The 21,482-nt window shown below is 43.3% G+C and overlaps 1 protein-coding gene across 3 annotated transcripts; it reads left to right on the plus strand.

Moving 5' to 3' along the window:
- The first annotated feature begins 3,548 nt into the window (after positions 1-3,548).
- LOC118358682 (uncharacterized) lies at positions 3,549-21,036 on the plus strand. 3 transcript variants are annotated; one of them, XM_052480031.1, is made up of 5 exons: positions 3,558-4,078; positions 17,809-17,902; positions 19,373-19,788; positions 20,378-20,408; positions 20,812-21,036. In XM_052480031.1, exons 1-3 carry the CDS (start codon positions 3,660-3,662, stop codon positions 19,520-19,522), a joined length of 663 nt encoding a protein of 220 aa, XP_052335991.1. In that variant the 5' UTR covers positions 3,558-3,659; the 3' UTR covers positions 19,523-19,788; positions 20,378-20,408; positions 20,812-21,036. The 3 variants fall into 3 exon arrangements, with proteins under 3 accessions (XP_052335992.1, XP_052335991.1, XP_052335990.1); XM_052480030.1 differs by lacking the exon at positions 20,378-20,408 and adding an exon at positions 20,626-20,656; XM_052480032.1 differs by lacking the exons at positions 17,809-17,902; positions 19,373-19,788; positions 20,378-20,408; positions 20,812-21,036 and adding an exon at positions 12,740-13,264 and having other exon boundaries at positions 3,549-4,078.
- Positions 21,037-21,482: the final 446 nt, after the last annotated feature.

Below are 21,482 nucleotides of genomic sequence, written 5' to 3' on the forward strand. Positions count from 1 at the left end.
ATCGGGGTCATAACCCAGTCTCCAACAATAAGCCTACCTCACACACATAGGAGCAACATTCTGCAGTTACATGTTTGAGCTAATGTGATACACACATTCTTGCAATAAATGAATTATGCACACACGCTGTACTCTGACAGGCTATCTTCATAAACACTCACTTATGCAAACAAGCACACACGCACGCTCTAATGCACACACTCACTAACACACACACAGACACACACACACACACAGAAAGAACTGTGAGATTCCTCAGAGCCTGCTGAGTTCGTTCTGGTCAATGTCAAGTACAGAGGCCAAGGCTGTTCAGTCTGTGTACAGTGTACAGGATTACTGCAACATTATATTCAGAATTGACAACATTTGAGACCAAGACACATTGCAGTTAACCTTTTAGACGAGCTCGTGCCTAGTGGTGAAGATTGAATGTCTTCATATTATCTTTATATTATCTTTAAAGGGGGCATTCAGCAGTTGCTACATCCATTTTTGGACTTGTAAATGAATGATAATTACCCATTGATTCTTGAAGAACACAACATATAAATGCCTAATGAACTTAGTTAAACTGTCTTACTCCATCAAATCAAAGTTTATTTGCCAGGTACGCCGAATACAACAGTGAAATGCGTACGTACAGGCTCTTAACTGTCACGCCCTGGTCAAAGTATTTTGTGTTTATCTTCATTTATTTGGTCAGGCCAGGGTGTGACATGGGTTTTTGTATGTGTTGTGTAGCTTAGTGGGATTGTAGCTTAGTGGGGTGTTCTAGGAGAGTCTATGGCTGTCTGGAGTGGTTCACAATCAGAGGCAGGTGTTTATCGTTGTCTCTGATTGGGAACCATATTTAGGCAGCCATATTCTTTGGTTGTGTTGTGGGTGATTGTCCTTAGTGTCATGATGTCCTTGGTCTGTGTTAGTTGACACGAGTATAGGCTGTTTTCGTTACGTTTATTCATTTTGTATTGATTCGTGTTACGTTTGTTTGATTTAACATGGATCGCAATCTACACGCTGCATTTTGGTCTGACTCTCCTTCACCACCTGAAAACCGTTACTCTAACCAATAGTGCAAAACAAGTATTAGGTGAACAATAGGTAAGTAAAGAAATAAAAACAACAGTGAAAAACAGTAGCGAGGCTACATACAGACACCAGACACCATCAGAACCCGAAATATAAGCTTGTCTTACTCCAACACTTTTTGTAAACAAATAAAATGTTAACAAACACTATATAGTCTTAAAACATGGTTACAACTATAATTGTGACATCATGGATGGTCAGTCCTTGCATCCAAAGCTTTGTCTATGAATTTGAGAGAGTGTACATTTCTCCAGCCCCATCCCTCAGCTTTCTAGGTGCTTCTACACCTGCATTGCTTGCTGTTTGGGGTTTTAGGCTGGGTTTCTGTACAGCACTTTGAGATATCAGCTGATGTACGAAGGGCTATATAAATAAATTTGATTTGATTCTACTGAACCAGGGGGCAGGGAAACACCTTGTTATTGTGCCGCTTTAAAGATACTGTAACATGATAAGATGCAAATAGGTATAACTCATTCTTTATTGTGCTGATTCAAATCAGTACGATTGACTTCCAGGTTCTCTCTACAAGTGACAGAGTGCTGTCAAACGTGTTTTTCCTGTGGACACCACCCATTGTCTTGGATGAGGGATCTGCATATTTTTAGTGTCAAGGCATGTGTGTTACAGTGATAAAAAGTATTTACCAAACTAGGTAACACTTTACTTGACACCCAGAGCCTTTAACACATTGTCATGCTCATAGCCATGTCATAATATAGTCATAACAGCTGTCATAACATGTCATAATATAGTCATAACAGCTGACATAACATGTCATAATATAGTCATAACAGCTGTCATAACATGTCATAATATAGTCATAACAGCTGTCATAACATGTCATAATATAGTCATAACAGCTGACATAACATGTCATAATATAGTCATAACAGCTGACATAACATGTCATAATATAGTCATAACAGCTGTCATAACATGTCATAATATAGTCATAACAGCTGACATAACATGTCATAATATAGTCATAACAGCTGTCATAACATGTCATAATATAGTCATAACAGCTGACATAACATGTCATAATATAGTCATAACAGCTGACATAACCTGTCATAATATAGTCATAACAGCTGACATAACATGTCATAATATAGTCATAACAGCTGTCATAACATGTCATAATATAGTCATAACAGCTGTCATAACATGTCATAATATAGTCATAACAGCTGTCATAACATGTCATAATATAGTCATAACAGCTGTCATAACATGTCATAATATAGTCATAACAGCTGACATAACCTGTCATAATATAGTCATAACAGCTGACATAACATGTCATAATATAGTCATAACAGCTGTCATAACATGTCATAATATAGTCATAACAGCTGACATAACATGTCATAATATAGTCATAACATGTCATAATATAGTCATAACAGCTGACATAACATGTCATAATATAGTCATAACAGCTGACATAACATGTCATAATATAGTCATAACAGCTGTCATAACATGTCATAATATAGTCATAACAGCTGACATAACATGCCATAATATAGTCATAACAGCTGTCATAACATGTCATAATATAGTCATAACAGCTGACATAACATGTCATAATATAGTCATAACAGCTGTCATAACATGTCATAACAGTGTCACATGAATATATTACGACAGGTTATGACACGTTATGTCAGTTGTTATGACATAGTTATATCTGTGTATCAAGTAAAGTGTTAACCAAAAACTGTTATAATGAATAGTGTTATGAACGCTGTTGTAATGAATGTCTCATTAGAGATTAACTGTCACAATTGTCTGCAACATACATAAGTGTTTTTTTAAAGATGACTAACGTTGGATCGCCTTCGATATGTTCTTTAGCCAGGGGGCCTTTCCTATTCTGTCTTTTACTCCATTCATTTCCTCAATAGTGATCTGTTGGAAAGAAACAGTAAACATTTCAGTGTCAGGACTTCTTCAGTTTGACCTTCAACAACAGACTGAAACACTGAGAGATAATTAGCCTACCCTCCCACGGAAAACACAGGCACACACACACACACACACACACACACACACACACACACACACACACACACACACACACACACACACACACACACACACACACATTTTGTTCTTCTATCCTCGTGTCGACATTCAAAATCGTATTTCCCTAACCCTTACCCTAACCTTAACTCTAACCCAAACCCTAAACCTAACTCCTAATTGCTAACCCCTTACCCCAACCCCAACCCTAATTGTAACCCTAATCCATAAATTTCAAATATGCTTTGTCCTCATGGGGACATGTCCCCACGAGGTAGATTTTTCCTTGTTTTTACTATCCTTGTGGGGACTTTGGGGGATTTTAGGTGCCCACAAGGATTGAAGAACCAAACCAAACACCACACCACTTATCCACCTAGGCTGGGCTATGGAACATACATATCATACTAAATGGAAGAGAACAGATTTACGTTTACTATGATACATCTCCCCCTGAGTACAGGTTGAGATAGAAGAGGGCCGGGGACGTGGAAAGAAAAAAACACAAAATTAAAATATTTTTCTAGGCAAGTAGGTTGATGAAAGGTGTGGTCTGTTTTGTTTGGCCAAAAACGATACTTTCCCGTGTTGCAGATCAAGTCGGTGCTGCCTCGGGACTCTGCTCCGCAGACAGGTGCAGGAGGGATCACATCAACCGCTTCAGACAGTCTCCTCTGGCAGCTTTTGCGCACTGCAGCCAGGATTGCAAACTCTTCGTCCACCATTTTTCTCCAGCGGAGTTTTATAACTTTTTGGATCCAGAGATGAGTCTATACGGGTCCCAGAGGGTGCTTTATGTCAGCCGCAGTATCGGGTCCAGGCCCGACCTGAGCGGCAGAACTGGACAATATGCCCAGAGCGAAGTGCACGGTGGTAGTGGATACGGACAGGAGTACATGGACGATAATACTTACAGCTCCTCAAAGGATTCCTTGCGAGGTGGTGGTGGAGGACAGGGGTAAGAATTGTTTTTCTTCAAAAGGCCCCTATTCTGCTGTAGGGTACTGTGTTACACGATTGCGTTCACTTGCCCGTATACATTTGAACTAGGCTACAACTCCATTGCCACTGAAGATAAATACAATGCACTATATAACCGTGTCATCTAACACATTATTTCAATCTAGTTCATTATTTTTTTATGTCAAGGTCTTGATTTTGTCGGGGGGATAATTATAGGCCTATGTGTCGTTGTCGTATATATATATATAGCCTAGGCTATTAGGCATCATTGAGAGGTCTTTGTTTCCAAGAATAACGACCTGCTGTCTTTAACCATGTGACAACCCCCAAAATATACAGAAAATGAACCACACAGCAAATTCTTCAGCGTTAAATCAACACTGACATTTAGTGTTACATGTAACTATGGGCCAGTGTCTAAATGGGTCCACCCTTTTCAGTGTTAAATTAAAACTGTGCTTAGAGCTGTTACACTTTTTCAGTGTTAAGGAATGAACACTTTTAGGGTTGTGCAATACCACCTCATATAGTATTTTTAACACTAGGAAGTGTATATAGTTTACACCAAATGGTGTTTTGCAATACCACCTCATATAGTATTTTTAACACTAGGAAGTGTATATAGTTTACACCAAATGGTGTTGTCCAATACCACCTCATATAGTATTTTTAACACTAGGAAGTGTATATAGTTTACACCAAATGGTGTTGTCCAATACCACCTCATATAGTATTTTTAACACTAGGAAGTGTATATAGTTTACACCAAATGGTGTTGTCCAATACCACCTCATATAGTATTTTTAACACTAGGAAGTGTATATAGTTTACACCAAATGGTGTTGTCCAATACCACCTCATATAGTATTTTTAACACTAGGAAGTGTATATAGTTTGCACCAAATGGTGTTATGCAATACCACCTCATATAGTATTTTTAACACTAGGAAGTGTATATAGTTTACACCAAATGGTGTTATGCAATACCACCTCATATAGTATTTTTAACACTAGGAAGTGTATATAGTTTACACCAAATGGTGTTGTCCAATACCACCTCATATAGTATTTTTAACACTAGGAAGTGTATATAGTTTACACCAAATGGTGTTATGCAATACCACCTCATATAGTATTTTTAACACTAGGAAGTGTATATAGTTTGCACCAATGGTGTTGTGCAATACCACCTCATAGGATTTGAACCATTATGCAAATGCAGTGCCTTCAGAAAGTACCCCTTGACTTTTCCCACATAAAAAAAAGCAGACATTTAATATCCCTTTGAGCATGGTGAAGTTATTCATTACACTTGGGATGGTGTATCAATACACCTAATCACTACAAAGATACAGGCACACTTCCTAACTCAGTTGCCGGAGAGGAGGCCAATTGCATGTTGAGACATGCAGATTTGAATGGCTGTTATAGGAGAAAACTCAGGATGGATCAACAACATTGAAGTTACTCCACAATACTAACCTCAAGGACAGAGTGAACAGAAGGAAGTCTGTACAGAATATATTTTTTCCAAATCATCCATCCTGTTTGCAACAAGGCACTGAAGTAAAAGTACAACAAATGTGACGAAGAAATGAGCTTAATGTCCTGAATACAATGTGTTATGTTGGGAGCAAATCCAACACAACACATCACTGAATACCGCTCTTCATATTTTCAAGCATGGTGGTGGCTGCATCATGTTATGGGTATGCTTGTCATCGGTAAGGACTAGGTTGTTTGTTTAGGATGAAAATAAACAGAATCAAGTTAAGCACAGGCAAAATCCTGGAGGAAATCGTGGTGGTCTGCTTTCCAACAGACAGTGGGAGACAAATTCACATTTTAGCAGGGCAATAACCTTAAACTCAAGGCCAAATAAACACTGAGTTGCTCATCAAGACAACACTGAATGTTCCTGAGTGGCCTAGTTACAGTTTTGACTTAAATCTGCTCAAATCTATGGCAAGACCTGAAAAAGTCTGTCTAGCAATGATAAACTATCAACTTGACAGAGCTTGAAGAATTTAAAAAATAATAAAGTGGAAATATTGTACAGTCCAGGTGTGCAAAGCTCTTAGAGACTTTACCAGAAAGACTCACAGCTGTAATCGCTGCAAGGTGATTCTAAGATGTATTGACTCGGGGGTGTGAATACTTACAGTACCAGTGAAAAGTTTGGACACACCTACTCATTCCAGGGTTTTTCTTTATTTTCACAATTTTATACATTGTAGAATAATAGTGAAGAAGCCAAGTAGGAAATCAAAAAAATATTAAATCATGTAGTAACCAAGAAAATTAAATATACTTTATATTTGAGATTCTTCAAAGAAGCCACCCTTTGCCTCGATGACAGCTTTGCACACTCTTGGCATTCTCTTAACCAGCTTCATGAGGTAGTCATCTGGAATGCATTTAAATGAACAGGTGTGCCTTGTAAAATGTACATTTCTGGATTTTTGTTGTTGTTGAGCCAATCAGATGTGTTGTGACAAGGTAGGGGTGGTATACAGCAAATAGCCCTATTTGGTAAAAGACCAAGTCCTTATTATGGCAAGAACAGCTCAAATAAGCAAAAATAAAGTGTTATACATCGGTTTAAAGATGAACTTCTTGTTAATCCAACCATGGTGTCAGATTTCAAAAAGGCTTTACGGCGAAAGCATACCATGCGATTATCTGAGAACAGCGCCCAGCAGACAAAAAATTACAAACAGTTACCAGCCAAGTAGAGGAGTTTACACAAGTCAGAAATAGCAATACAATTACTCACTTACCTTTGATGATATTCATATGGTTGCACTCACAAGACTCCCATTTACTCAATAAATGTTTGTTTTGTTTGTTTAAAGTCCCTCTTTATATCCAAAAACCTCAGTTTTGTTTGCGAGTTTTGTTCAGTAATCCACAGGCTCAAAGGCAGTCACAACAGGCAGATGAAAAATCCAAAAAGTATCAGTAAAGTTTGAAGAAACATGTCAAACAATGTTTATAATCAATCCTCAGGTTGTTTTTTAGTCATAATAATAATATTTAAACCGGACAAAAGTTTCGTCAATATAAAAGGTAAACAAGAAAGGCGCATCCTCGGTCGTGAAAAACCTCTGGGACACTGCAGGGTCCACTTACTCAGAGAGGTCTTACTCCCTAATTTTTCAGAATACAAGCCTGAAACAATTTAATGGAATCTAGTGGAAGCCATAGGAAGTGCAACTTGAGTCCTAAATCAATGGAATATGTATAGGCAGTCAATGGAAAACTACAGATCCTGGATGGATTTTTCTAAGGTTTTCACCTGCCATATCAGTTATGTTATACTCACAGACATTATTGTAACCGTTTTGGAAACTTTAGAGTGTTTTCTATCCAAATCTACCAAATATATGCATATCTTAGGTTCTGGACCTGAGAAACAGGCAGTTTACTTTGGGCACGCTTTTCATCCGGAGGTGAAAATTCTATGCAGAAAATTTCAAGAACTTTGAACGTTTCTTCAAATCAAATCAAGTTTTATTTGTCACATACACATGGTTAGCAGATGTTAATGCGAGTGTAGCGAAATGCTTGTGCTTCTAGTTCCGACAATGCAGTAACAACCAACGAGTAATCTAGCTAACAATTCCAAAACTACTACCTTATACACACAAGTGTAAAGGGATAAGGAATATGTACATAAAGATATATGAATGAGTGATGGTACAGAGCAGCATAGGCAAGATGCAGTAGATGGTATCAGTAGATATACATATGAGATGAGTATGTAAACAAAGTGGCATAGTTCAAAGTGGCTAGTATATGTATTACATAAAGATGCAGTAGATGATATAGAGTACAGTATGAGATAAATAATGTAGGGTATGTAAACATTATATTAGGTAGCATTGCTTAGTGGCTAGTGATATATTTTACATCAATTCCCATTATTAAAGTGGCTGGAGTTGAGTCAGTGTGTTGGCAGCAGCCACACAATGTTAGTGGTGGCTGTTTAACAGTCTGATGGCCTTGAGATAGAAGCTGTTTTTCAGTCTCCCGGTCCCAGCTTTGATGCACCTGTACTGACCTCGCCTTCTGGATGATAGCGGGGTGAACAGGCAGTGGCTCGGGTGGTTGTTGTCCTTGATGATCTTTTTGGCCTTCCTGTGACATCGGGTGGTGTAGGTGTCCTGGAGGGCAGGTAGTTTGTCCCCGGTGATGCGTTGTGCAGACCTCACTACCCTCTGGAGAGCCTTACGGTTGTGGGCGGAGCATTTGCTGTACCAGGCGGTGATACAGCCTGACAGGATGCTCTCGATTGTGCATCTGTAGAAGTTTGTGAGTGCTTTTGGTGACAAGCCGAATTTCTTCAGCCTCCTGAGGTCGAAGAGGCACTGCTGCGCCTTCTTCACGATGCTGTCTGTGTGGGTGGACCAATTCAGTTTGTCTGTGATGTGTACGCCGAGCAACTTAAAACTTACTACCCTCTCCACTACTGTTCCATCGATGTGGATTGGGGAGTGTTCCCTCTGCTGTTTCCTGAAGTCCACAATCATCTCCTTAGTTTTGTTGACGTTGAGTGTGAGGTTATTTTCCTGACACCACACTCCGAGGGCCCTCACCTCCTCCCTGTAGGCCATCTCGTCATTGTTGGTAATCAAGCCAGCCACTGTTGTGTCATCCGCAAACTTGATGATTGAGTTGGAGTCGTGCGTGGCCACGCAGTCGTGGGTGAAAAGGGAGTACAGGAGAGGGCTCAGAACGCACCCTTGTGGGGCCCCAGTGTTGAGGATCAGCGGGGTGGAGATGTTGTTTCCTACCCTCACCACCTGGGGGCGGCCCGTCAGGAAGTCCACTACCCAGTTGCACAGGGCGGGGTCGAGACCCAGGGTCTCGAGCTTGATGACGAGTTTGGAGGGTACTATGGTGTTAAATGCTGAGCTGTAGTCGATGAACAGCATTCTCACATAGGTATTCCTCTTGTCCAGATGGGTTAGGTGCAGTGTGCAGTGTGCAGTGTGGTTGAGATTGCATCGTCTGTGGACCTATTTGGGCGGTAAGAAAATTGGAGTGGGTCTAGGGTGTCAGGTAGGGTGGAGGTGATATGGTCCTTGACTAGTCTCTCAAAGCACTTCATGATGACGGAGGTGAGTGCTACGGGGCGGTAGTCGTTTAGCTCAGTTACCTTAGCTTCCTTGGGAACAGGAACAATGATGGCCCTCTTGAAGCATGTGGGAACAGCAGACTGGTATAGGGATCGATTGAATATGTCCGTAAACACACCAGCCAGCTGGTCTGCGCATGCTCTGAGGGCGCGGCTGGGGATGCCGTCTGGGCCTGCAGCCTTGCGAGGGTTAACACGTTTAAATGTTTTACTCACCTCGGCTGCAGTGAAGGAGAGTCCGCATGTTTTGGTTGCGGGCCGTGTCAGTGGCACTGTATTGTCTTCAAAGCGGGCAAAAAAGTTATTTAGTCTGCCTGGGAGCAAGGCATCCTGGTCCGTGACTGGGCTGGTTTTCTTTTTGTAATCCGTGATTGACTGGAGACCCTGCCACATACCTCTTACATTACATCATTACATTTAAGTCATTTAGCAGACGCTCTTATCCAGAGCGACTTACAAATTGGTGCATACACCTTATGACATCCAGTGGAACAGCCACTTTACAATAGTGCATCTAAATCTTTTTAGGGGGGGGGGGGTGAGAAGGATTACTTACCCTATCCTAGGTATTCCTTGAAGATGTGGGGTTTCAGGTGTCTCCGGAAGGTGGTGATTGACTCCGCTGTCCTGGCGTCGTGAGGGAGTTTGTTCCACCATTGGGGGGCCAGAGCAGCGAACAGTTTTGACTGGGCTGAGCGGGAACTGTACTTCCTCAGTGGTAGGGAGGCGAGCAGGCCAGAGGTGGATGAACGCAGTGCCCTTGTTTGGGTGTAGGGCCTGATCAGAGCCTGGAGGTACTGAGGTGCTGTTCCCCTCACAGCTCCGTAGGCAAGCACCATGGTCTTGTAGCGGATGCGAGCTTCAACTGGAAGCCAGTGGAGAGAGCGGAGGAGTGGGGTGACGTGAGAGAACTTGGGAAGGTTGAACACCAGACGGGCTGCGGCGTTCTGGATGAGTTGTAGGGGTTTAATGGCACAGGCAGGGAGCCCAGCCAACAGCGAGTTGCAGTAATCAAGACGGGAGATGACAAGTGCCTGGATTAGGACCTGCGCCGCTTCCTGTGTGAGGCAGGGTCGTACTCTGCGGATGTTGTAGAGCATGAACCTACAGGAACGGGACACCGCCTTGATGTTAGTTGAGAACGACAGGGTGTTGTCCAGGATCACGCCAAGGTTCTTAGCGCTCTGGGAGGAGGACACAATGGAGTTGTCAACCGTGATGGCGAGATCATGGAACGGGCAGTCCTTCCCGGGAGGAAGAGGAGCTCCGTCTTGCTGAGGTTCAGCTTGAGGTGGTGATCCGTCATCCACACTGATATGTCTGCCAGACATGCAGAGATGCGATTCGCCACCTGGTCATCAGAAGGGGGAAAGGAGAAGATTAATTGTGTGTCGTCTGCATAGCAATGATAGGAGAGACCATGTGAGGTTATGACAGAGCCAAGTGACTTGGTGTATAGCGAGAATAGGAGAGGGCCTAGAACAGAGCCCTGGGGGACACCAGTGGTGAGAGCGCGTGGTGAGGAGACAGATTCTCGCCACGCCACCTGGTAGGAGCGACCTGTCAGGTAGGACGCAATCCAAGCGTGGGCCGCGCCGGAGATGCCCAACTCGGAGAGGGTGGAGAGGAGGATCTGATGGTTCACAGTATCGAAGGCAGCCGATAGGTCTAGAAGGATGAGAGCAGAGGAGAGAGAGTTAGCTTTAGCAGTGCGGAGCGCCTCCGTGATACAGAGAAGAGCAGTCTCAGTTGAATGACTAGTCTTGAAACCTGACTGATTTGGATCAAGGAGGTCATTCTGAGAGAGATAGCGGTAGAGCTGGCCAAGGACGGCACGCTCAAGAGTTTTGGAGAGAAAAGAGAGAAGGGATACTGGTCTGTAGTTGTTGACATCGGAGGGATCGAGTGTAGGTTTTTTCAGAAGGGGTGCAACTCTCGCTCTCTTGAAGACGGAAGGGACGTAGCCAGCGGTCAGGGATGAGTTGATGAGCGAGGTGAGGTAAGGGAGAAGGTCTCCGGAAATGGTCTGGAGAAGAGAGGAGGGGATAGGGTCAAGCGGGCAGGTTGTTGGGCGGCCGGCCGTCACAAGACCTCTTGTGTCTGAGCCATTGAATTGCGATTCTACTTTGTCTCTATACTGACGCTTAGCTTGTTTGACTGCCTTGCGGAGGGAATAGTTACACTGTTTGTATTCGGTCATGTTTCCGGTCACCTTGCCCTGATTAAAAGCAGTGGTTCGCACTTTCAGTTTCACGTGAATGCTGCCATCAATCCACGGTTTCTGGTTTGGGAATGTTTTAATCGTTGCTATGGGAATGACATCTTCAACGCACGTTCTAATGAACTCGCTCACCGAATCAGCGTATTCGTCAATGTTGTTGTCTGATGCAATACGAAACATATCCCAGTCCACGTGATGGAAGCAGTCTTGGAGCGTGGAATCAGATTGGTCAGACCAGCGTTGAACAGACCTCAGCGTGGGAGCTTCTTGTTTTAGCTTCTGTCTGTAGGCAGGGAGCAACAAAATGGAGTCGTGGTCAGCTTTTCCGAAAGGATGGCGGGGGAGGGCCTTATATGCATCAAAGCGGAAGTTAGAATAGCAATGATCCAAGGTTTTACCAGCCCTCGTTGGGAGTGGCGCGCGATGTGCCCGTCTCCGGAGCCTGACCAGAAGACCGCTTCGTTTGCCTCTTACGAAGTCGTTGTTTTGGGTCGCCGGCTGGGTCTGTTGTCCTGGGTGAAAGGCAGAACACAGGATCCGCTTCGGGAAAGTCATATTCCTGGTCGTACTGATGGTGAGTTGACGCTGCTCTTATATTCAGTAGTTCTTCTCGACTGTATGTAATAAAACCTAAGATGACCTGGGGTACTAATGTAAGAAATAACACGTAAAAAAACAAAATACTGCATAGTTTCCTAGGAACGCGAAGCGAGGCGGCAATCTCTGTCGGCGCCAAAAGCCGACATTTGCAGTAGCAAAAACCATTAAGCGCTATGATGAAACTGGCTCTCATGAGGGCCGCCACAGGAAAGGAAGGCCCAGAGTTACCTCTGCTGCAGAGGGTAAGTTCATTAGAGTTACCAGCCTCAGAATATTGCACACCAAATAAATGCTTCACAGAGTTCAAGTAACATACACATCTCAACATCAACTGTTCAGAGGAGACTGCGTGAATCAGGCCTTCATGGTCGAATTGCTTCAAAGAAACCTCTACTAAACGACATCCATAGGAAGAAGAGACTTGTTTTGGCCAAGATACACGTGCAATGAACATTAGACCCGGTGGAAATCTGTCCTTTGGTCTGCTCTTTGTGAGACGCAGAGTAGGGTTACCACCGTGAAGCATGGAGGAGGAGGTGTGATGGTGTGGGGGTGCTTTACTGGTAACACTGTCTGTGATGTATTTAGAATTCAAGGCACACTTAAGCAGCATGGCTACCACAACATTTTGCAGCGATATCCCATCTATCCCATCTAGTTTGGGCTTAGTGGGACTATCATTTGTTTTTCAACAGGACAATGACCCAATGCACCTCCAGGCTGTGTAAGGGCAGATTTACCAAGAAGGAGAGTGATGGAGTGCTGCATCAGATTACCTGGCCTCCACAATCACCTGACCACCCAATTGAGATGGTTTGGGAAGAGTTGGACTGCAGAGTGAAGGAAAAGCAGCCAACAAGTGCTCAGCATATGTGGGAACTCCTTCAAGACTGTTGGAAATGCATTCCAGGTGAAGCTGGTTGAGAGAATGTGAAGAATGTCCAAAGCTGTCATCAAGGCAAAGGGTGGCTGCTTTGTAGAATCTCAAATATAAAAATAAATAAATCATTTTTTGATTTGTTTAACACTTTTTTTTGGTTACTAATTGATTGCATATGTGTTATGACATAATTGTGATGTCTTAGTAAAAACAAAGAAAAACCCTTGAACGAGTATGTGTCCAAACTTTTGACTGGTACCGTATGCAAATTAGATACCTCTGTACTTAATTTTGAATAAATGAGCGTACATTTCTAAAAACATGTTTTCACTTTGTCATTATTGGGTACTGTGTGAAAGATGGGTGAGACAAAACAGATTTAATATTTATTTTTACTCCGGCTGTAACACAACAAAATGTGGAATAAATCCCAGGATATGAATACCTTCTAAAGATAAGGTAGGTCTGTATCTCTTGACAACCCGTGTTGGATTAAGGACATTACAATAATGTTTGCGAGTCTTTAGTGTCGCATGCTCTTATATAAGCATGTACAAAGACTCCAGAACTGGTAGCGGACATGCTCAAACTTGAATTAGCATAACCAAAGAGGCCTTCAACTGCTACAACACTTCGACTTGCATGTGGCCAAAAACAATGAATTGAAAGCCACATCCCCACCAAGCCACAGCTCCAATATAATTTCCCCGGTGTGCCTTGCCTTTTGGAGTGAATTGACTGTATTTGTTAGTGACACAGAGACATGCTTGTTGAATCCATACATTTCCAGTCCTATGGACTGAAATATCACCCATGAAATAAATATACATGTCATATAATGTTAGAACTAATGCATACATATTGCATGTCAAATTGGCTCGCAAACGAATAACAGATCACGTCAATGTGGCTAGTTAACGGGCTATGATCATAAACAGCGTGCAGTTACTTGCTGAATAACTCTGATGACAGAGCTAAATGTGGAATAATCGGTAATGTGTTTTTGACTATGCTCTTCAAGAGGTGATGATATTAAACCAAGTAGTTGTCAATGTTTTTAGTGGACCTAGGGGGTCGTCTCCTTGCTCCCCCAGCAGCCAAATGGCGCCAACACCCTGGCAGTGAAGGACGGTGCTCCACGTAGGTCTCTCAACCTGGAGGACTACAAGAAGAGGAGGGGCTTGATGTAAAGAACTACAGGAAGAGGAAGGGCAATGGTTTTAGTGGACCTAGGGGGTCGTCTCCTTGCTCCCCCAGCAGCCAAATGGCGCCAACACCCTGGCAGTGAAGGACGGTGCTCCACGTAGGTCTCTCAACCTGGAGGACTACAAGAAGAGGAGGGGCTTGATGTAAAGAACTACAGGAAGAGGAAGGGCAATGGTTTTAGTGGACCTAGGGGGTCGTCTCCTTGCTCCCCCAGCAGCCAAATGGCGCCAACACCCTGGCAGTGAAGGACGGTGCTCCACGTAGGTCTCTCAACCTGGAGGACTACAAGAAGAGGAGGGGCTTGATGTAAAGAACTACAGGAAGAGGAAGGGCAATGGTTTTAGTGGACCTAGGGGGTCGTCTCCTTGCTCCCCCAGCAGCCAAATGGCGCCAACACCCTGGCAGTGAAGGACGGTGCTCCACGTAGGTCTCTCAACCTGGAGGACTACAAGAAGAGGGGCTTGATGTAAAGAACTACAGGAAGAGGAAGGGCAATGGTTTTAGTGGACCTAGGGGGTCGTCTCCTTGCTCCCCCAGCAGCCAAATTGAACGCTCTGCATCGTATTGTGACGTTTTATTGATATCAACATATACAATTCTATAGAGTCTACAGTATGGAGGTCATGGTTACAGTTGCATATGTCTGTGATGACAATTCTGATATTTTCCCACACTAATTGGTCTTTTTGACAGTCACATCAGCTCTTTTCACATCAGATATTTTTCAGAGCTCATCTGATTGGTCAAAAGACCAATTAGTGGGGGGAAAAAAGATCAGAATTGGGCTCCCTTTGTAAATGCAGCCTCTGTGTTGTTGTGTTGCAAATGGCATAGGGAAAATGTGACAGTTCTCTTGACTCACATTTCCTCTTTGTCTATCCCTGCACTCATTCTCAATTCAACTAGGGCATAGCGGAATCATCCTCGGATAACTAACGACTTGCTAATTGCTACACTAAGATAACTCATTACAGTAAACCTTTGGGATCATTGATGTACATAGCAGAAAGTGTAATTGATGATGGGGATATTGATGATGATGATGCTGACTACAATGTTGTTGTTTGAGGATGAAGATGATCATGATAACGATGTTTATATTATCGATGATGTTGACATATATACTGAGAACAACAGTGATAGTCATGAAACTACTTTAAATGCCAAGATAACAAGTAACAGTTAACAAAGTTTTTGTTTTAAAAACACCTAAGGGGAGCAGTATCTGAGAATGAGGGGAAGCAGTATCTGAGAATGAGGGGAGCAGTATCTGAGAATGAGGGGAGCAGTATCTGAGAATGAGGGGAGCAGTATCTGAGAATGAGGGGAGCAGTATCTGAGAATGAGGGGACCAGTATCTGAGAATGAGGGGAGCAGTATCTGAGAATGAGGGGAGCAGTATCTGAGAATGAGGGGAGCAGTATCTGAGAATGAGGGGAGCAGTATCTGAGAATGAGGGGACCAGTATCTGAGAATGAGGGGAGCAGTATCTGAGAATGAGGGGAGCAGTATCTTAGAATGAGGGGAGCAGTATCTGAGAATGAGGGGACCAGTATCTGAGAATGAGGGGAGCAGTATCTGAGAATGAGGGGACCAGTATCTGAGAATGAGGGGAGCAGTATCTGAGAATGAGGGGAGCAGTATCTGAGAATGAGGGGACCAGTATCTGAGAATGAGGGGAGCAGTATCTGAGAATGAGGGGAGCAGTATCTTAGAATGAGGGGAGCAGTATCTGAGAATGAGGGGACCAGTATCTGAGAATGAGGGGAGCAGTATCTGAGAATGAGGGGAGCAGTATCTGAGAATGAGGGGAGCAGTATCTGAGAATGAGGGGAGCAGTATCTGAGAATGAGGGGAGCAGTATCTGAGAATGAGGGGAACAGTATCTGAGAATGAGGGGACCAGTATCTGAGAATGAGGGGAGCAGTATCTGAGAATGAGGGGAGCAGTATCTGAGAATGAGGGGAGCAGTATCTGAGAATGAGGGGAGCAGTATCTGAGAATGAGGGGAGCAGTATCTGAGAATGAGGGGAGCAGTATCTGAGAATGAGGGGAGCAGTATCTGAGAATGAGGGGAGCAGTATCTGAGAATGAGGGGAGCAGTATCTGAGAATGAGGGGAGCAGTATCTGAGAATGAGGGGACCAGTATCTGAGAATGAGGGGAGCAGTATCTGAGAATGAGGGGACCAGTATCTGAGAATGAGGGGAGCAGTATCTGAGAATGAGGGGAGCAGTATCTGAGAATGAGGGGAGCAGTATCTGAGAATGAGGGGAGCAGTATCTGAGAATGAGGGGAGCAGTATCTGAGAATGAGGGGAGCAGTATCTGAGAATGAGGGGAGCAGTATCTGAGAATGAGGGGAGCAGTATCTGAGAATGAGGGGAGCAGTATCTGAGAATGAGGGGAGCAGTATCTGAGAATGAGGGGAGCAGTATCTGAGAATGAGGGGAGCAGTATCTGAGAATGAGGGGAGCAGTATCTGAGAATGAGGGGAAGCAGTATCTGAGAATGAGGGGACCAGTATCTGAGAATGAGGGGAGCAGTATCTGAGAATGAGGGGACCAGTATCTGAGAATGAGGGGAGCAGTATCTGAGAATGAGGGGAGCAGTGTCTGAGAATGAGGGGAGCAGTATCTGAGAATGAGGGGACCAGTATCTGAGAATGAGGGGACCAGTATCTGAGAATGAGGGGACCAGTATCTGAGAATGAGGGGACCAGTATCTGAGAATGAGGGGAGCAGTATCTGAGAATGAGGGGACCAGTATCTGAGAATGAGGGGACCAGTATCTGAGAATGAGGGGACCAGTATCTGAGAATGAGGGGACCAGTATCTGAGAATGAGGGGAGCAGTATCTGAGAATGAGGGGACCAGTATCTGAGAATGAGGGGACCAGTATCTGAGAATGAGGGGAGCAGTATCTGAGAATGAGGGGACCAGTATCTGAGAATGAGGGGACCAGTATCTGAGAATGAGGGGAGCAGTATCTGAGAATGAGGGGAGCAGTATCTGAGAATGAGGGGAGCAGTATCTGAGAATGAGGGGAGCAGTATCTGAGAATGAGGGGAGCAGTATCTGAGAATGAGGGGACCAGTATCTGAGAATGAGGGGAGCAGTATCTGAGAATGAGGGGAAGCAGTATCTGAGAATGAGGGGACCAGTATCTGAGAATGAGGGGAGCAGTATCTGAGAATGAGGGGAGCAGTATCTGAGAATGAGGGGAGCAGTATCTGAGAATGAGGGGAGCAGTATCTGAGAATGAGGGGAGCAGTATCTGAGAATGAGGGGAGCAGTATCTGAGAATGAGGGGAAGCAGTATCTGAGAATGAGGGGACCAGTATCTGAGAATGAGGGGAGCAGTATCTGAGAATGAGGGGAGCAGTATCTGAGAATGAGGGGAGCAGTATCTGAGAATGAGGGGAGCAGTATCTGAGAATGCAACAGAAACGGACATATTTGATATGTGTCTACCTCTGACTTAAACTGCTCCAGGCTAAACCCTGTTACATGCAGGTCCTCGGCCTCAGGTAGCCTATAACGCAACAGCAACAACACAACCGGTTTGCAAAATATTATTTGATCGATTTTGGTGGAAGCCTGTTGAATGTGAACTCTGCATGGACCGGTTGGATTACAGGAAGATGTTGATTATAACCCTCCCCTCCATGTCTCCTACAGACAGTTCCCCCTCAGTGGCCTCCACCAGAAAGCGTACATCCTGCAGGGCCAGTGTCAGGACAACCTGAGGAACGCAGAACACTACCTACAGGCTGTGAGTCACTACCCACCTTAGATATATAACAACATTCTGTTTCATTCTGTACTACCTACAGGCTGTGAGTCACTTCATGTCCTGTCTGCTTTGAGATACTGGCTTTGGTCATGATGTTAGTCTAAGTACACTTCGTCTCATGTCTGGCAACAGTAAATGTAATCAGACACTCTAAGACATGTACTGCACCTGTAGACTGAGGTATGAACGCTGAGATTACTATACCAGTCCTGCAACCAAGCTCCCCCTTGACTTGCTTTAGGGGAATTGTGGTGTGTTAGTACACATAGGCCTATGCATTTAATCAACAAATAAACATGACTGTTACGTTTCTTCAAGGGATACTGCGACATTTTCCACTTCAGCATTTGCCTCGTTACCCAGGATCAGATGAACTCGAGGATGTTATTTTTCATGTCTCTACGTGCAGCGTTGAAAGAAGTTACAGGTTGTTTTGTGAGCTAAAGCTAACTAGAGTTAGCGAAATGACTGGGAAGTCTACCGGTACAGCTCGTATGGCCAAAGTCTCGCACTATCCCTTTAAATGTCAGGTCTATTATCTTATAATTTGGGTGGCAGCGTAGCCTAGTGGTTAGAGCGTTGGACTAGTAACCGGAAGGTTGCGAGTTCAAACCCCCGAGCTGACAAGGTACAAATCTGTCGTTCTGCCACCTGAACAGGCAGTTAACCCACTGTTCCTAGACCGTCATTGAAAATAAGAATGTGTTCTTAACTGACTTGCCCGGTTAAATAAAATAAAAAAAAAATAAAAATAATGAGATGATCCATAACAGGTCATTAGACTGGGACACACCCACGCTGATGACGAGTCCTCACAACTGTGTGTCTGTGGTTGGCTGAGGCATTTGTGAAATATGCTCTGTCAGGCTCTGACTCCGCCCTTCCGCTTCATGCGCGCAGAAGATCTTAAAACAGCTTTTAAATACGTTCAGCCTGTCAAGCCACGTCTTGTCAGATTATATTCCTCACCTGTCTCTACCGTATTTGGCATGTTCAGCATGTTCGTTACATGTCGACTCAGCATGTGTGTGCGTTTTGGTCACGCGTGAAGTGAAAACAAGAAGTGCATCTCAGCGTGTGTCTGGCACACAGTCAGCAGTAAACCCAGGAATTATCTTTAAACACACACCAACAATGAAAACAAACCCAGGGAAAGTGTTCATTTGGCCGTGACCTGTCACAGAATGTAGTCTTTTAACTATTAAAGTACACCACTGTACCAACAGTCAGTTAGCCTACAGATAGAAGCTATCTGGACGGAAAGATCATCCTCATGATCTATGCATCACGGTTCTATCTTTGACTGGGTCTTGAACTGAAGGATTTACCTGACTGAATATGGTCTACAGTATTCCCGTTTGAGAAACCCAGAGCGGCAAGTTGAGGCGAGACTGAACCTGATGTACAAAGTCATAACGTGTGTCTGACATTTCCCCGTGTGTCCTGCAGGGCAGCGATTCTGGGCGCGGCACAGTAGAGGCAGGTCACTACATGGCCCTGGCCAGAGAGACCATAGAGCAGCTGAAGGCATGTGCTCTGGACCTCAGACAGATGGGACAACCCAATGACAGCGTGGTCCGAAGGTTAGACACACTATGAGATGACCACCACTACCGCATACAGATAAACCAATATCCATTCTCCTTGTTTCTCTCTCTATTCCCCATTCCCTCTCACTGTTTGAGGTCAGACACGCAAAACAGATGACTAATATTGCTCCGTACAATATACCTCTCTTTCCCTTTTTCCTCTACACTGTTAGGGTTACGCAGGTGTTTGTTTATTATTCCTCTACACTGTCAGGTGTTCGTTTATTATTCCTCTACACTGTCAGGTGTTTGTTTATTATTCCTCTACACTGTCTGGTGTTCGTTTATTATTCCGCTACACTGTCAGGTGTTTGTTTATTATTCCTCTATACTGTCAGGTGTTCGTTTATTATTCCTCTACACTGTCTGGTTTTCGTTTATTATTCCTCTACACTGTCAGGTGTTCGTTTATTATTCCTCTACACTGTCAGGTGTTCGTTTATTATTCCTCTATACTGTCAGGTGTTTGTTTATTATTCCTCTACACTGTCTGGTGTTTGTTTATTATTCCTCTACACTGTCTGGTGTTCGTTTATTATTCCTCTACACTGTCAGGTGTTCGTTTATTATTCCTCTACACTGTTAGGTGTTCGTTTATTATTCCTCTACACTGTCTGGTGTTCGTTTATTATTCCTCTATACTGTCAGGTGTTCGTTTATTATTCCTCTATACTGTAAGGTGTTCGTTTATTATTCCTCTACACTGTCAGGTGTTCGTTTATTATTCCTCTACACTGTTAGGTGTTAGTTTATTATTCCTCTACACTGTCAGGTGTTCGTTTATTATTCCTCTACACTGTTAGGTGTTCGTTTATTATTCCTCTACACTGTCAGGTGTTCGTTTATTATTCCTCTATACTGTAAGGTGTTCGTTTATTATTCCTCTACACTGTCTGGTGTTCGTTTATTATTCCTCTACACTGTCAGGTGTTCGTTTATTATTCCTCTACACTGTCAGGTGTTCGTTTATTATTCCTCTACACTGTTAGGTGTTCGTTTATTATTCCTCTATACTGTCAGGTGTTCGTTTATTATTCCTCTACACTGCCAGGTGTTCGTTTATTATTCCTCTACACTGTCAGGTGTTCGTTTATTATTCCTCTATACTGTCAGGTGTTCGTTTATTATTCCTCTACACTGTCTGGTGTTCGTTTATTATTCCTCTACACTGTCAGGTGTTCGTTTATTATTCCTCTACACTGTCTGGTGTTCGTTTATTATTCCTCTATACTGTTAGGTGTTCGTTTATTATTCCTCTATACTGTCAGGTGTTCGTTTATTATTCCTCTACACTGTTAGGTGTTCGTTTATTATTCCTCTACACTGTCAGGTGTTCGTTTATTATTCCTCTATACTGTTAGGTGTTCGTTTATTATTCCTCTACACTGTTAGGTGTTCGTTTATTATTCCTCTACACTGTCAGGTGTTCGTTTATTATTCCTCTACACTGTTAGGTGTTCGTTTATTATTCCTCTATACTGTCAGGTGTTCGTTTATTATTCCTCTACACTGCCAGGTGTTCGTTTATTATTCCTCTATACTGTTAGGTGTTCGTTTATTATTCCTCTATACTGTCAGGTGTTCGTTTATTATTCCTCTATACTGTTAGGTGTTCGTTTATTATTCCTCTATACTGTCTGGTGTTCGTTTATTATTCCTCTACACTGTCAGGTGTTAGTTTATTATTCCTCTACACTGTCAGGTGTTCGTTTATTATTCCTCTATACTGTTAGGTGTTAGTTTATTATTCCTCTACACTGTCAGGTGTTCGTTTATTATTCCTCTACACTGTCTGGTGTTTGTTTATTATTCCTCTACACTGTCAGGTGTTCGTTTATTATTCCTCTACACTGTCTGGTGTTCGTTTATTATTCCTCTACACTGTCTGGTGTTTGTTTATTATTCCTCTACACTGTCTGGTGTTCGTTTATTATTCCTCTACACTGTCTGGTGTTTGTTTATTATTCCTC

The sequence above is a fragment of the Oncorhynchus keta genome, chromosome 26 (genome assembly GCF_023373465.1).
Source record: "Oncorhynchus keta strain PuntledgeMale-10-30-2019 chromosome 26, Oket_V2, whole genome shotgun sequence".
Taxonomy (NCBI): Eukaryota; Metazoa; Chordata; class Actinopteri; order Salmoniformes; family Salmonidae; genus Oncorhynchus; species Oncorhynchus keta.

Excerpts from the sequence above, each read along its gene's own strand:
- LOC118358682 (XM_052480031.1), top strand. The coding sequence starts at position 3,660 with ATGAAAGGTGTGGTCTGTTTTGTTTGGCCAAAAACGATACTTTCCCGT. Across the intron at positions 4,079-17,808 it reads GGTGGTGGTGGAGGACAGGG|ACAGTTCCCCCTCAGTGGCC; the intron begins GTAAGAATTGTT and ends TGTCTCCTACAG. Across the intron at positions 17,903-19,372 it reads CAGAACACTACCTACAGGCT|GGCAGCGATTCTGGGCGCGG; the intron begins GTGAGTCACTAC and ends TGTGTCCTGCAG.